Source organism: Chaetura pelagica, unplaced genomic scaffold (assembly GCF_000747805.2).
Source record: "Chaetura pelagica isolate M959 unplaced genomic scaffold, ChaPel_1.0 scaffold205, whole genome shotgun sequence".
Taxonomy (NCBI): domain Eukaryota; kingdom Metazoa; phylum Chordata; class Aves; order Apodiformes; family Apodidae; genus Chaetura; species Chaetura pelagica.
The window spans coordinates 610,865-626,630 of NW_009953318.1; the positions used below are offsets into that span (position 1 = coordinate 610,865).

Genomic DNA, 15,766 nt, shown 5'->3' on the forward strand with positions numbered 1-15,766 from the left:
CAGAAGGCTACAAGGATGATTAAGGGACTGGAACACCTGTCTTATGAGGAAAGACTGAGGGAAGACCTGTGGCTGTTTAGTTTTAAGAAAGGCTGAGCAGGGATCTTATTAGTAGATGCAAATATATGAAGGGTGGGTATCAAGAAGGAGGGGCCAATCACTTTTCAGTCATGCCCTGTGATAGGACAAGGGGCAACGGGCACAAACTAAAACACAGAAGTTCCACCTCAACATGAGAAACTTCTTTATAAGGGTTAAGGGTTAGGGAGCGCTGGAACAGGCTGCCCAGTGAGGTTGTGGAGTGTCCTTCTATGCAGACTTTCAAGACCTATCTGGATGTGCTTCTGCATGACCTGACCTAAAAGGGGGTTGGACTTGATTATCTCCAGAGGTCTCTTCCAACCCCTAACATGCTGTGATTCTTTGATAAGCTGTCCTTATTAAAGATTTCCTGAACTGAAGCACTAATTATTCTGTTCTTCTCTGAAAGTTGATTCTAAACCTGTCTTCTTTGATGGGAACTCTTGTATCCACACCGTAAAAAAGCACAATTCACTGACTGTAATCTCAACTGGAAGAAGGAGGATTATGCTTTTTTAAGTGGCATCATCATTAAAATTCCTACTAAATATTTTCTGATGCATAAAGAAAAACAATGTCCATAAAAGTTTATATGTAGTTTTTTGTTAATACACATTTCATCTTCCTAAGAATTTTTAAGAAGCAACCCAGCTTTCCTGTCAACTGTGCTTAAATTATTAAATTTGGCGAGTATCTGATGTTGTCATACAGATGGTACTTCCTTATTCATATTCTCTTGCGTTATGCAGACCATATGAAGAGCAAGCTCAGAGTGCCTCTCAGCTATGTCTAAACGTAGCTGAAGGATTCCACCTCCCTCTGGCTGGCTGACACTCATACCTTTAAATTGCCCTAGCTCTGCACATTGTTCAAGACTCTTAATGACAGCAACTGATAACAGTAGGAAATTACGCCTATGATCTCATAGCCTTTGAGAACTAGCAAAAAGATTAATGATAGTAATTGGCTTTCTTATTTGCCCTTTGCAATAGGTGCATAAAAGAATAGCTGTCCTTAAGCTGCAAAAACAGAGCAGACAACGTTTATATTCTAGCATAATAAATTAAAGGCGTCTCTGCTTAAGAAATACCAAGGAAGGCAATACTTTTCTAATAGTGTTGGAAAAGAAAACAGGAATCATCATTCATTTTGATATGTGAGATATCATTTATCTTGTGCAGACAGCCCTAAAGTCCCATGACAGGTCGCTTTAAAAAGGAGTGTTTGCAATACAATACGGTTAGAAATTAAACACATCAGCAGAAAGGATAGAGTTTCAATCTCCCAAGTCAAAACGCTTCCAGGGAGTGAAGCATTAGCAGAGACTGAACTTTTCATACCCCAGTTTGGAGACTGCTTCAAGTACAGTCTGTTCATCATCACAGAGGATGATTACCAATGCATTAAATATTTTAAACTTGTTAAAGTGGACTTGCTAACTGATCTGCATCTCATTCCACACATTGAATCACTCATGAAAGGTATATTTATTTGTGATTTCAGTGATTGCAGTCATACATTAGTAGATTCATTAATTCATTTTCTTTCCCAACACCTTAGTTCTATTCACTTTTTGTAGTTGGAGATAGATGCCAGAAACATAATTTTCCTATTTTGCTGTCTAGGTTCCTTTCCACTCATTCAGCTTGTAAATATTTCATGTACTTCTTCCACTGCACGAGAGCAGTTATAAAGAGAGTAAAACAGGAAGGAGAAGGAAAGCCAAGTGAGCTTAAAGAAGACCGAGGATAGAGAAGTTAACAATTCTCCCACTTGTCTTTGAAAAACCTGTACTATTTTTAAGTAGCTCTACAGCACTGTGCACAAGATCTGCTCTTTCAAGACCAATTAATATACAAATTGCTTTTCTGAGTAGCAAAGGTGTGGTCATATAGCACCAGGGATCGATCCTGCATTTGGATCTCTGCTGGTAGAAAAATATGTTAGTCCGAATCCCTCCTAACATCTCAAATTATAGACCTATTTGAAGACCCCGGGCTGAAATTGTAATTAGACTATGCTGTTTTATTAATACAGCAAATGCTGGGAGCACACTCAATATAGAATCATACAATCTCTTGGGTTGGAAAAGACCTTCAAGATCACCCAGTCCAACCTTTAACCCTACTCTACCTGAATCCAGCACAAGCACCACATCTAGACGACTTTTAAACACATCCAGGGGCATTTAAAAAATAACCACTACATAATATCTCGTTTCCAAACTCTTTTTTTTTTAAGCCAAAGCATTCTAGGTCTTATCTTAAAAATTTCAGGCCATTTGTTAAAATTTTAGCAAATATTCTCTTAAAAGGTTTGATTTAAAAGAAAACATTGAGGGAAGGAAGAGGAAATACGTAAAATAAAGAAATTGGCAAATTTATGAAAAGGCTTATGAAATCCTGACTAAAGCTTGGTATTTTAAATTTAAAGCAGAAGCTGAACCAGATTCTCATCCCATTTACAGCAGTGCAACTCTTGCTCCTACCAGGCATATAGCTGGATGGGGATACCTCCCCACTTCCTGAGAAAGAGAGAACACAGGTGACTCTGACATTAACCTTTTCATCAATATGAAAATGAGCAAAATTTGGTGCCATTCCATTAAAATTGTATTAAAAATTGAAAGATTAGTTTTCCTCAAATAGAAGAATTACGGCTGCTGGCTACTAAAAGTCTCACAAGTTGCTCACTCTGCTTTTTGAAAAAGTCTCTCTGAAACAGAAGAATAACAGTGAGCTTGTAGACATTTACCCTACCAAGTGCACTGTAAATCAACCAGAGATACAAGCAAACAGGCCCGTAGCAGTCTTTGTTCAAGAGGGCTTAGATTTCTGGAAAGCAGAGGAAAGAGCATTTAATTAGTTGCTCTGCTCATTATTCATACATTAATAAAGGCACCTGAAAGATACTGTTTCATCACTCTTTGACATCAAATTTGAAAGGTCCTGTTCTTTCCTATGAATTCAAATTAATTGTGCAAAGGTAAATTAGCAACTTTGTGCAGAAGCTGCTACAGGAACTGCTCTTGCTTTGTACTACACAACCACCCACAAAGCCCAGTCCCACAGTTTGCACAATGATAACTTGCTGCCTCTAGTTTGTCAAACTGCATAAATTTAACACTGAGTTTTTCACCATGCCTCCAGCACAGACGGACAAGATGGGAGTCTATTGGCAAATTCCACATTATTCCCAGGAAGGAAAAAATGACACAGCATGTTGTCAGCAGGGGAGAGGCTTGTATACAGGTTACTGGATGCAGGTCTCCTAGGAGTCATACTTTGCCACAGTCCTTCTCCATGGAAACCCAGCCTCGTCAATCTTGTGCAGTCCCAGGGTGCACAACCCAGACTGGGAATGCTGTGATAATTTCTCTGCACTCATCTAAACAAATCATATTTTGTTTTCTCACTTTTAAACAATTTTTAATCTTTTTTAAGTAATATGAGAAAGGTAGACTGAGGCTTTCTTTTTCTGTTTAGTTTTCAAATTGTTACTTGCAACAAGAAAATGTGAAAAAATATTATTTCAAACAAAGGTTAAAATATTATAACTAAGCTTATACAAAATTCATCATGAAGTCAATAAAAATCAGGCAAATGAACTTTTCCCAAAAAAGCCAACTGGACTTTTCCCATGTGTTGAGTAGGAGGAAGGTTCCACCCCTCATTATCGTAAAGAAATAAATTAATCCAAAATACACAAAATATGTTCAAGCAAATGAACTCGAGACATTTCACAATTGTAATTTTTTTCCCCGAGTATGATTCACTTCAGCACAGCTGACTGAACAATTCTGTTAATGTGTGAGCTGAATAACCAGTTTGATTGTCCTGACACTTCTGAATGAGATATGTAATTTTTCCACATCACTCATACAGCTGTTCTGGTGAACACCATGTAGCTATTTGTATATTTCACGATGAAAAATCACAACTCTGGGTTTTAAAGCTTATTAATAAACATGCACTGAAAGTGAAAAGAACTTTGAATCTATATAAAAACACCATTAAAAAAAGCTAAATTATTCTATGCAAACCTTCAGTTCCTCCTGAATTTTTTCCTCCTCCAATTTGGCAGCTTTCCGATCTTCTATTTCTATTTTCCATTTCTCTGCCACTATTCTGGCTTTTTCTTGAGCCATAGCATCTCGGAATTTCCTTGTAATTTCAGCCTCCTTTTGTCTCCTTCAGAAAAGAATTTGAAAATAAATTTATTTTTTCTTAATTGAGGATCAATATTTGCTCACTGGTTGCAACAAATAATTAGCATAAGACTTCAGGGAAATGTACAAGGAGAGAATTAAAATGTATTTAAGAAGAGACTTACCACAAATTACATTTCAGGGAACTACTGAGAAAGCAGACATTTTCAATTTTTGACAAATGACTAATTAAAATAGCACCTTATAAATTAGAGAAGTACTTGGATGCCTTTGAATCCTAACCTATATTTTTCCCTCCATGGCTGAAAAAACTGATTTTTCTGTCAGTCCAGCAAAGCATGACTGGGAATTTATTTTGTCTCAAATATTAACGCAAATGTCTGCCAAATTCTTACACTACATTGTTTATTAGTAGTGACAATGTAAAAGGAACCCAAAGAACATGATGAAGCTTTTAATCTCTGCTTAAATATGCAACCACTATAAGCAAGAACCACTTCCTATAAAAATGAATAATATAGATTGATCTGATATTTAAACTCTGATTTTTCAGTGCTGCACTACAAAAGGAAGCACGAGACAGGTGGCCTACTTTATAACAACATAAAGCATAAAAAAACTTTTGAATCTTTCCCAAAGCTGGAAGGGGCCCTGCTGGAAACACTAGAACAGCAGTTTGTGTGATCAGTTTCTGAACTGCTGAAATAAGTACAGAAACAATATGCAAATAAAACCAAGTTCAAAAGGATTTTAGGTACCAAATCCCTATTGTGGGCATAAATGTGTGATACCACAAACATTTCTAATTTAATAATCTCAAACCTAGATTTCTATTTTTATTTTTTAATTTTATTTATTTACAAACTGGTCAACGGTTTAGCAAAATTCCCCAAAAGAAAAAAATCTTGCTTCACTTTTTTTGTGAAAGTGTTTTTGTTTTTCAATACCCCATAAAACACAAAATACATTTTCACATGCTAAAATTTGCCAAAACAAGGGGATGCAAATGTTCACAAACATACTTACCAGTTTTACCCACCATTACCTGCCACCTCTCTACAAGGCCATGTCTCCCATTATGCCAAGTGGACCCTGAATTCAGATTCTTAAATCCTCACCATAGTTCTTCTGCTTCCTTCTGTGCTTGTTGCCTGGCTCGCTCTGCTATGAGCTCCTCTGATATCTGCTCATACGGCTTGTCACCCGGGGCTTCTCCCATAACCCAGACCCAGACCTCACCATCCTTCCCACGCAGCCACTGCACGTGTTTGTCACTACCTGCAACAGCCACCAAGAACAAACCAAACACGTAAATACTGGCTCAAATTCTTAGGTAAACACAGATGTAAAGGCAGGGAATCTAAAATTTAAGAACATTAAGCTTGGAATCTACAATTCACAATAAAACATTACTGAAAGGTCAGATCAAATCTTCAGATTTGACCAACCCCTACCATGTTGGCAAAAAAAAGTTTGCACACTCCAGACCACCTCTGAAGACTCCCTGTCCCACAAAATCAATGAACTATTCATTCCAATACACATTTCCCAGAATTATTATCTTTTTTTAATTGTTATATTTTCTTGCTTCACTCAGCAAGGAATGGATGAAGAAAATGGAAAAAGAGATGGAGTGACAACTGCCAGTAACGTTATGTGACTCGCAATGCTTCAACACACATACAATATCAAGTGTTATATAGAAACTTTATCAGAACCCCTGCAAAAAATCCAGGAATTTCCTGCTCCTACAGTGTGAAGGGTGAGTTCCAGGAAGCCTGCACACTCAGATCACACCACTCAGCACTGTAGAGGCTTTTGTGTTCAGGTAGGCAATTGAAAGGGATGAAGTTTCTGGTTCAGTTTTCATGAAAGACACATACAAAAAATCTACGGTTACTGTATTGAGAGTGTTTTTAAAAACACCAAAAAAGCCAGAGTACTCTTTGCAAAAAAGACATTTGGCAAATGTCCTTCATGTCCACGAAGAAGCTATAGGACTCCTGCTGACTACAAATGGCACCAGATTAGATTCTCTCTGAATACATTTCCATAGTCATATACCACTGACTTCAGTGTGTTTTTTTTCTTGTCCTTCTGCTTTTTGTGTGTAACTCACAGATTTTTATGCATATATTATTATCTCACCTTCAACTACCTGTTGTTCTGAGAGAAGAGCATCCATTTAAACAGATTAAGTTTCAGGATGCACAATCAATAAAGGGTTTTTGACATCTCAGACGGGAGAGAGAAAACTGCAGGAGGGAACGAAGCGGGGATGTTGACAGCAGGCACTGCCAGTGCCAACCCCTGCTCCCAAGTGCTGACTGTAGGAACCGAAGGCAACAAACAGATCAGATTCCTCAATGAAAGCTAATATTCTATATCAAATTTGAAAATGTGATATATATGAATTCCCAGTGTTGGCCTAACTGTACTGACTTCAAGGGGGGTGGAAGTTTAAGCTAATCATGTTTTCCTTCAATAAGTCTCTAAAGTATTTGTTCTTTCACAGTCTATCAGATTACATCTCCAGTTACAAATATGAATGCACTTTATTGCGATTCCTATTCTGTACATTTCTGTGTTACTGTCAGCATAACATTTATGTTATTTTTTTGATACAGCATTTGAACACTGTTTGCTGAGTACTGACTGGCCTTGTCAGTATTTGCCTGCAAGGTTTTCACCTACTGCATCAGATGGTAAAGTATCTTGAGAAGTATGGAATAATTTCCCAGGAGTACTGAACCCACATAAGCAATGGCATTTTCTGTTTTAAAACTGGCCCGTGTCCTCTGTTCTGGGAGGAATCTGGATATCCCTGTCGTTCCCTTTTATTTAGTACTTTAAAGAAAATGTTGCAAACAACATGCCTCCTGTTAATTTATTTGTATCGTAACTGGTAGATACAAAATCCTTCTATTGTTCTGAGACAGTTGCACTACTTCTGATCATTTATGAGGCTACCAGATGCAAAGAGAATAAAAAATACCTTTTCAGGTAAGCAGACAAATTCTATCTTTGCTTTTTTCCAGGTTTTCTGTGCCAGAAGCACAATTCACCCATTACTATCAAACCTCAAAAAACAAACAGTTGATGTGTAGACATGTATTGAGAAATGGTTCTCTGTCTTCCTTTTAAAAGAAAGGATCTCTCTTCTAAAGCTACAGGCAGTAGATGTATAAACTCTTTTCAAAACGTCAGTATAAAATATTGCTGGTTCAGCACTAACTATTGTAGACTACAGTATACCACCATATACTCCCATAGCTTAAGTTGAAAGATAACAGCCATATCAAACAACCCAGCAATTTTAAACTTCAGCATTAAACAGTTCTCCACATGTACAGTTTTAAAACAAATCAGCTTGAGCATGCAGGCCTTCACTCGGGTCTTGCTTTAGAACAAAACCTTCTCCACATCCAACCACTCTTTCTATTTTACTTCAAGATATTACTCGCATGCAAATCTTCCCTTAAACCTAAGCTCCCATAAACTTGTGAGATGGGCTTTAAAGTACAATTTTATTATAAAACTTAGTTGTTTCCTAGCACAGAATAACATTTAAAAATGAGCATGCAAGGAAAGGAAGAAGCAGTTCAGGGAGAAAATCTGGCACTGTGAAAAGGGACTTCCTGCCATACAAAAAGTCTTTGCAGCCTGCATAATCAAGTTCACAGTGGTATCAGCTTTTCTGGATTAACAATATTGGGTTTGCAATATTAAACTGTAGAACCAACAGCAAGATCTGAGCTGAAACCACAAAAATTTTTTTTCCGTAATATATTTAGGAAACTAGTGCTGTCTGCTTTGCAAGCAGAGAATTACCACCATCGAGCGTTTATTATATTTAAATAATTTCTGCTTTAAGGTACCTCTCAATTATTATTTCTGAAAAATAAGACCTTTTGTTAACACATTATTTCCAAATGAAACAGAAATAGAAAAAAAACAACTCTAAAAGGAAGAGACAGGTCCTAACTAAACAAATTTGAAATCTAGGTGAGAAAGAGGCAAGGGAACCTCATATTTTCTGTTCATAAGAAGGCTTCTGAGCCCAGCGACAAAGTCTAATGCAGAGTCAGGAAATAAAACTTAAATCTCTTGACTCCCAGTTTTGTGCGCTGACCACAAAAGTACTTTCCTTTTCCTGGAGTGACAGTGACAGGCTGCAAGTAATTACCATTATGAAGTACTGGACATCAAAATTAATCTGGATTGGAGAATAAAAATTAACATGTTTTAGAAACAAACACTGCTTTGTCAGTAAAATTTATTGAATGATTTACCAAGTCTTTTCCATCTCTACTCTTCAGCCCAACAAATTATCAGCTGCAGTATTCTACAAGATTATTTTTTTTTCACTCAGATCACACCACTCAGCACTGTAGAGGCTTTTGTGTTCAGGTAGGCAATTGAAAGGGATGAAGTTTCTGGTTCAGTTTTCATGAAAGACACATACAAAAAATCTACGGTTACTGTATTGAGAGTGTTTTTAAAAACACCAAAAAAGCCAGAGTACTCTTTGCAAAAAAGACATTTGGCAAATGTCCTTCATGTCCACGAAGAAGCTATAGGACTCCTGCTGACTACAAATGGCACCAGATTAGATTCTCTCTGAATACATTTCCATAGTCATATACCACTGACTTCAGTGTGTTTTTTTTCTTGTCCTTCTGCTTTTTGTGTGTAACTCACAGATTTTTATGCATATATTATTATCTCACCTTCAACTACCTGTTGTTCTGAGAGAAGAGCATCCATTTAAACAGATTAAGTTTCAGGATGCACAATCAATAAAGGGTTTTTGACATCTCAGACGGGAGAGAGAAAACTGCAGGAGGGAACGAAGCGGGGATGTTGACAGCAGGCACTGCCAGTGCCAACCCCTGCTCCCAAGTGCTGACTGTAGGAACCGAAGGCAACAAACAGATCAGATTCCTCAATGAAAGCTAATATTCTATATCAAATTTGAAAATGTGATATATATGAATTCCCAGTGTTGGCCTAACTGTACTGACTTCAAGGGGGGTGGAAGTTTAAGCTAATCATGTTTTCCTTCAATAAGTCTCTAAAGTATTTGTTCTTTCACAGTCTATCAGATTACATCTCCAGTTACAAATATGAATGCACTTTATTGCGATTCCTATTCTGTACATTTCTGTGTTACTGTCAGCATAACATTTATGTTATTTTTTTGATACAGCATTTGAACACTGTTTGCTGAGTACTGACTGGCCTTGTCAGTATTTGCCTGCAAGGTTTTCACCTACTGCATCAGATGGTAAAGTATCTTGAGAAGTATGGAATAATTTCCCAGGAGTACTGAACCCACATAAGCAATGGCATTTTCTGTTTTAAAACTGGCCCGTGTCCTCTGTTCTGGGAGGAATCTGGATATCCCTGTCGTTCCCTTTTATTTAGTACTTTAAAGAAAATGTTGCAAACAACATGCCTCCTGTTAATTTATTTGTATCGTAACTGGTAGATACAAAATCCTTCTATTGTTCTGAGACTGTTGCACTACTTCTGATCATTTATGAGGCTACCAGATGCAAAGAGAATAAAAAATACCTTTTCAGGTAAGCAGACAAATTCTATCTTTGCTTTTGTCCAGGTTTTCATTCACCCATTACTATCAAACCTCAAAAAACAAACAGTTGATGTGTAGACATGTATTGAGAAATGGTTCTCTGTCTTCCTTTTAAAAGAAAGGATCTCTCTTCTAAAGCTACAGGCAGTAGATGTATAAACTCTTTTCAAAACGTCAGTATAAAATATTGCTGGTTCAGCACTAACTATTGTAGACTACAGTATACCACCATATACTCCCATAGCTTAAGTTGAAAGATAACAGCCATATCAAACAACCCAGCAATTTTAAACTTCAGCATTAAACAGTTCTCCACATGTACAGTTTTAAAACAAATCAGCTTGAGCATGCAGGCCTTCACTCGGGTCTTGCTTTAGAACAAAACCTTCTCCACATCCAACCACTCTTTCTATTTTACTTCAAGATATTACTCGCATGCAAATCTTCCCTTAAACCTAAGCTCCCATAAACTTGTGAGATGGGCTTTAAAGTACAATTTTATTATAAAACTTAGTAGTTTCCTAGCACAGAATAACATTTAAAAATGAGCATGCAAGGAAAGGAAGAAGCAGTTCAGGGAGAAAATCTGGCACTGTGAAAAGGGACTTCCTGCCATACAAAAAGTCTTTGCAGCCTGCATAATCAAGTTCACAGTGGTATCAGCTTTTCTGGATTAACAATATTGGGTTTGCAATATTAAACTGTAGAACCAACAGCAAGATCTGAGCTGAAACCACAAAAATTTTTTTTCCGTAATATATTTAGGAAACTAGTGCTGTCTGCTTTGCAAGCAGAGAATTACCACCATCGAGCGTTTATTATATTTAAATAATTTCTGCTTTAAGGTACCTCTCAATTATTATTTCTGAAAAATAAGACCTTTTGTTAACACATTATTTCCAAATGAAACAGAAATAGAAAAAAAACAACTCTAAAAGGAAGAGACAGGTCCTAACTAAACAAATTTGAAATCTAGGTGAGAAAGAGGCAAGGGAACCTCATATTTTCTGTTCATAAGAAGGCTTCTGAGCCCAGCGACAAAGTCTAATGCAGAGTCAGGAAATAAAACTTAAATCTCTTGACTCCCAGTTTTGTGCGCTGACCACAAAAGTACTTTCCTTTTCCTGGAGTGACAGTGACAGGCTGCAAGTAATTACCATTATGAAGTACTGGACATCAAAATTAATCTGGATTGGAGAATAAAAATTAACATGTTTTAGAAACAAACACTGCTTTGTCAGTAAAATTTATTGAATGATTTACCAAGTCTTTTCCATCTCTACTCTTCAGCCCAACAAATTATCAGCTGCAGTATTCTACAAGATTATTTTTTTTTGGTCTAAAACCACCCTGTAGCACCATAAGAACATTAATCCTTGCAGTTCTTCTAACCTATAGCTCCTCCATGAATTACTATCTCCCATAGAGTTCACCTAAACGTAGATCTATACTGCTTTGAGACTATTAAATTAGCTTCTGGACATTGCTCCGTATTCCAGACAACTGCCAAACCAGGCACCTCAAATTTGCAGCACACAATCAAAAATGGAATGGAACCATGAGTTGTGGTACATGGCATCACAGGCTGCTCTTGGCTTTTGTGCTACCCTTAGGACGTCCCTGGTACAAGCAGAGGCATCATTACTGCCACAGCTCAATCCTGCCAGGAAACAAGAGCTCTTCCAGCCACCTTCAGAGAGAGAGAGAAACAGCACCTGAAGGTGCATGGGAGGGGGAAATCCTGACCACATGCAATGCTCAGGTTAAATCAGTCTTCAATTCCAACCATCTCAGACTTCCACGTTGTGAGTAAGGCTTTAAACAAATCGAGTTACACAAAGGAGAACTGGGCCTTGCACTGCCTCTGCTAACAAGGACATGGCAGCAGAACCACAGAGTGGGATTGGGAGATTTATGGGGTTTGGTTTTTTGGGTTGTTTTTACTGGTTTCAGGTTATATCTGGCTTCATTTTCACACATGTATAATTAAAAGTGCTTCAAAAATAATAGTAAACAGACCAAGTGGAATACTGCTGGAGTCAGCTTCCTCCCTCCACGCTTGTTCATCAAAGTCTGCAGAAACTTTCTCAAAGGAGTCTGCTATTTCCATGAACAGTCTTGTTTCACTGAGCTTGGGCTTCCCACCATAGTTCTCCTGCTTAGAATCTCAGCAAGAACAATTAACTCTCCTTCCTCACTGGAAAGCTTTGTAGTCATACAAATACCCTTTGTGTGTCTAGAAAATACTCCTTTTCTCTCTCTGTGCTAGAAAAAGGCTCCTGAAATTTAGTCTGCATTTGAAATAGGCTGCATGAGCATTCACTGCTGTCATCAGGCTGACCAATCTGATCTACTTTTGACATTCAGACATAAACAGTAGCCTGTGGAGTTTGATGTGTTTGTAGGGTTGAGTTTTTTTAATTACTTTGGAGTTTAGATATATGGCATATTGTGATCTAACCACAATGTGTTTTACATGAGATTTTACCCTTGGCTTTCCAAGCACACAATTTCTATGGCTTCTTTTAAGTAGAAGCTTGAATTTTGATAGTCTGCAGGATAGATGAAGTTCCATTCAGAGTTTCATTAGCTGCTGTAAATGCATTAGAAGCACATTGATTAGGACGAAAATGAAAATGTGAGCTTCAGGCTGTTCTCGGTTCCTTGAGTTTACCCACTACAAGTATTTTATTTAATTATATTTCTTTTTTTTATGAAAGCACACACACATAATTCACTTCTTTCTATGGAGAAAACCTAGGAAATTACTGTGAATGTTTCTGAGAGACTGTTCAAAGAACAGAAAGCACTTTTCCAAACATTAACTGCTGTAAAATTATTAAAATACATAAAGAATAATTAGGTGGTCATGATGAAACTAACAAACATACTACAATCTTACAACAAACTGAAGATCTGCTGTAACTAATTCTGTGGGCTGCCCTGATCCTAGTCAGAGGACCATGAACCATTCTCCTCCATGACTATACAAAAAAACCCAGTAATTTCAATTCTTAAAACAAGATAATGGGGGAAAACTCTTAACTTCTTTAGCATCCCCCCAACATCTCAGTTTATGCACCACCCAATTTCACCTGTGTTGCGTGCCCTTCTTTTTAAAGAGGATTTGCACAGGAAGAAATTCAGCTAATACACACTATTATATCAATAAAGGTGCAAAACCACAGTATTGCTGAAAAACCAGCCTTCATGGCTCTCCAGCTGCTTCCTGATCATGTAACAAACTCAGTCTTCCGTTTATGGAAGTACAGCCTGTTGCCATGGAAATAATTATGCTGAAAAAATGCCCCTGCAGGATCAAATACAGGAAGAGTCATTGCAGAAGACCAAACATGAAGGCAGAAAGCAGTTACTCAACTAAGACTATGATAATTAACTATTGTAGCAAAGATAACTGTACATAACACTCAAAGGTAAATGAGCTGCATTATCACATGGTATGCATCAATGTAATAGAAATAAATAGAATCATACAATGTCTTGGGTTGGAAGGGACCTCTAAGGGTCATGTAGTCCAACTAGTCCAACCCCCCTACAATAAGCAGGGATATCTCCAACTAGAAGAGATTGCTCAGAGCCCCATAAAGCCTGAACGTAACTTTGATTTTAGTGAACTAAAAAAGACAAAAGAAAAGTAGCATAAAAGTAAAGTAGAAATTACACAGTCTCTATCTAGTATGTCCCAGGTATTTTTTTGGCTCCTTAGCCAAGGTGAACTGATGCACACAACAATTTTGTATGTTGGCCATTTTCAATTGAAAGGTAACATTCAGAACTCACTCTTAAAGATACAATTCTCACACTATATACAATCTAGGGGTAGTCTCATCTGTTTTAATGATTCTTTCACTGTAAACAGTGTAACAATGCAGAAACACATCAGATGGATCAGGTTGGAAAAGATATAATTCATGTTTTCCTTCTTCATTACAAAAAAAAAAAAAAGTCAAGAAAATATAACAATAATTATTCCTGATCGCAGTAGCCTGTGGAGTTTGATGTGTTTGTAGGGTTGAGTTTTTTTAATTACTTTGGAGTTTAGATATATGGCATATTGTGATCTAACCACAATGTGTTTTACATGAGATTTTACCCTTGGCTTTCCAAGCACACAATTTCTATGGCTTCTTTTAAGTAGAAGCTTGAATTTTGATAGTCTGCAGGATAGATGAAGTTCCATTCAGAGTTTCATTAGCTGCTGTAAATGCATTAGAAGCACATTGATTAGGACGAAAATGAAAATGTGAGCTTCAGGCTGTTCTCGGTTCCTTGAGTTTACCCACTACAAGTATTTTATTTAATTATATTTCTTTTTTTTATGAAAGCACACACACATAATTCACTTCTTTCTATGGAGAAAACCTAGGAAATTACTGTGAATGTTTCTGAGAGACTGTTCAAAGAACAGAAAGCACTTTTCCAAACATTAACTGCTGTAAAATTATTAAAATACATAAAGAATAATTAGGTGGTCATGATGAAACTAACAAACATACTACAATCTTACAACAAACTGAAGATCTGCTGTAACTAATTCTGTGGGCTGCCCTGATCCTAGTCAGAGGACCATGAACCATTCTCCTCCATGACTATACAAAAAAACCCAGTAATTTCAATTCTTAAAACAAGATAATGGGGGAAAACTCTTAACTTCTTTAGCATCCCCCCAACATCTCAGTTTATGCACCACCCAATTTCACCTGTGTTGCATGCCCTTCTTTTTAAAGAGGATTTGCACAGGAAGAAATTCAGCTAATACACACTATTATATCAATAAAGGTGCAAAACCACAGTATTGCTGAAAAACCAGCCTTCATGGCTCTCCAGCTGCTTCCTGATCATGTAACAAACTCAGTCTTCCGTTTATGGAAGTACAGCCTGTTGCCATGGAAATAATTATGCTGAAAAAATGCCCCTGCAGGATCAAATACAGGAAGAGTCATTGCAGAAGACCAAACATGAAGGCAGAAAGCAGTTACTCAATTAAGACTATGATAATTAACTATTGTAGCAAAGATAACTGTACATAACACTCAAAGGTAAATGAGCTGCATTATCACATGGTATGCATCAATGTAATAGAAATAAATAGAATCATACAATGTCTTGGGTTGGAAGGGACCTCTAAGGGTCATGTAGTCCAACTAGTCCAACCCCCCTACAATAAGCAGGGATATCTCCAACTAGAAGAGATTGCTCAGAGCCCCATAAAGCCTGAACGTAACTTTGATTTTAGTGAACTAAAAAATACAAAAGAAAAGTAGCATAAAAGTAAAGTAGAAATTACACAGTCTCTATCTAGTATGTCCCAGGTATTTTTTTGGCTCCTTAGCCAAGGTGAACTGATGCACACAACAATTTTGTATTTTGGCCATTTTCAATTGAAAGGTAACATTCAGAACTCACTCTTAAAGATACAATTCTCACACTATATACAATCTAGGGGTAGTCTCGTCTGTTTTAATGATTCTTTCACTGTAAACAGTGTAACAATGCAGAAACACATCAGATGGATCAGGTTGGAAAAGATATACTTCATGTTTTCCTTCTTCATTAAAAAAAAAAAAGTCAAGAACATAACACTATAATTTCTGATTCCTGATCCCAATTGTTTTTTGTAAAGACATCCAGAGGGACCCTAACAGCCTGGAGAGGTGGGCCAGTGCCAACCTCATGAAGTTCAACAAGGCCAAGTGTGAGGTCCTGCACGTGGGTCGGCACAACCCCAGGCACAAATACAGGCTGGGGGGAGAATGGCTGGAGAGCAGTGCTGAGGAGAAGGACTTGGGGATGGTAGTTGATGAGAAGCTCAGCATGAGCTGTCAGTGTGTGCTGGAGCTAAGAGAGCAACTGTATCCTGGGATGCATCAAAAGAAGTGTGGCCAGCAGGGCCAGGGAGG

General features: G+C 37.4%; 1 protein-coding gene across 1 annotated transcript in view; it reads right to left on the bottom strand.

Annotated features, from left to right (window-relative positions):
- Positions 1-15,766, bottom strand: part of SH2D4B (SH2 domain containing 4B) — a 73,021-nt gene that overhangs the window by 43,768 nt on the left and 13,487 nt on the right. The window contains exons 2-3 of the mRNA XM_009998111.1: positions 5,368-5,527; positions 4,124-4,271 (exon numbers count right to left, since the gene is read on the bottom strand). Of these exons, the coding sequence (XP_009996413.1) occupies positions 4,124-4,271; positions 5,368-5,527 (308 nt within the window). The remainder of the gene's footprint in view (positions 1-4,123; positions 4,272-5,367; positions 5,528-15,766) is intronic.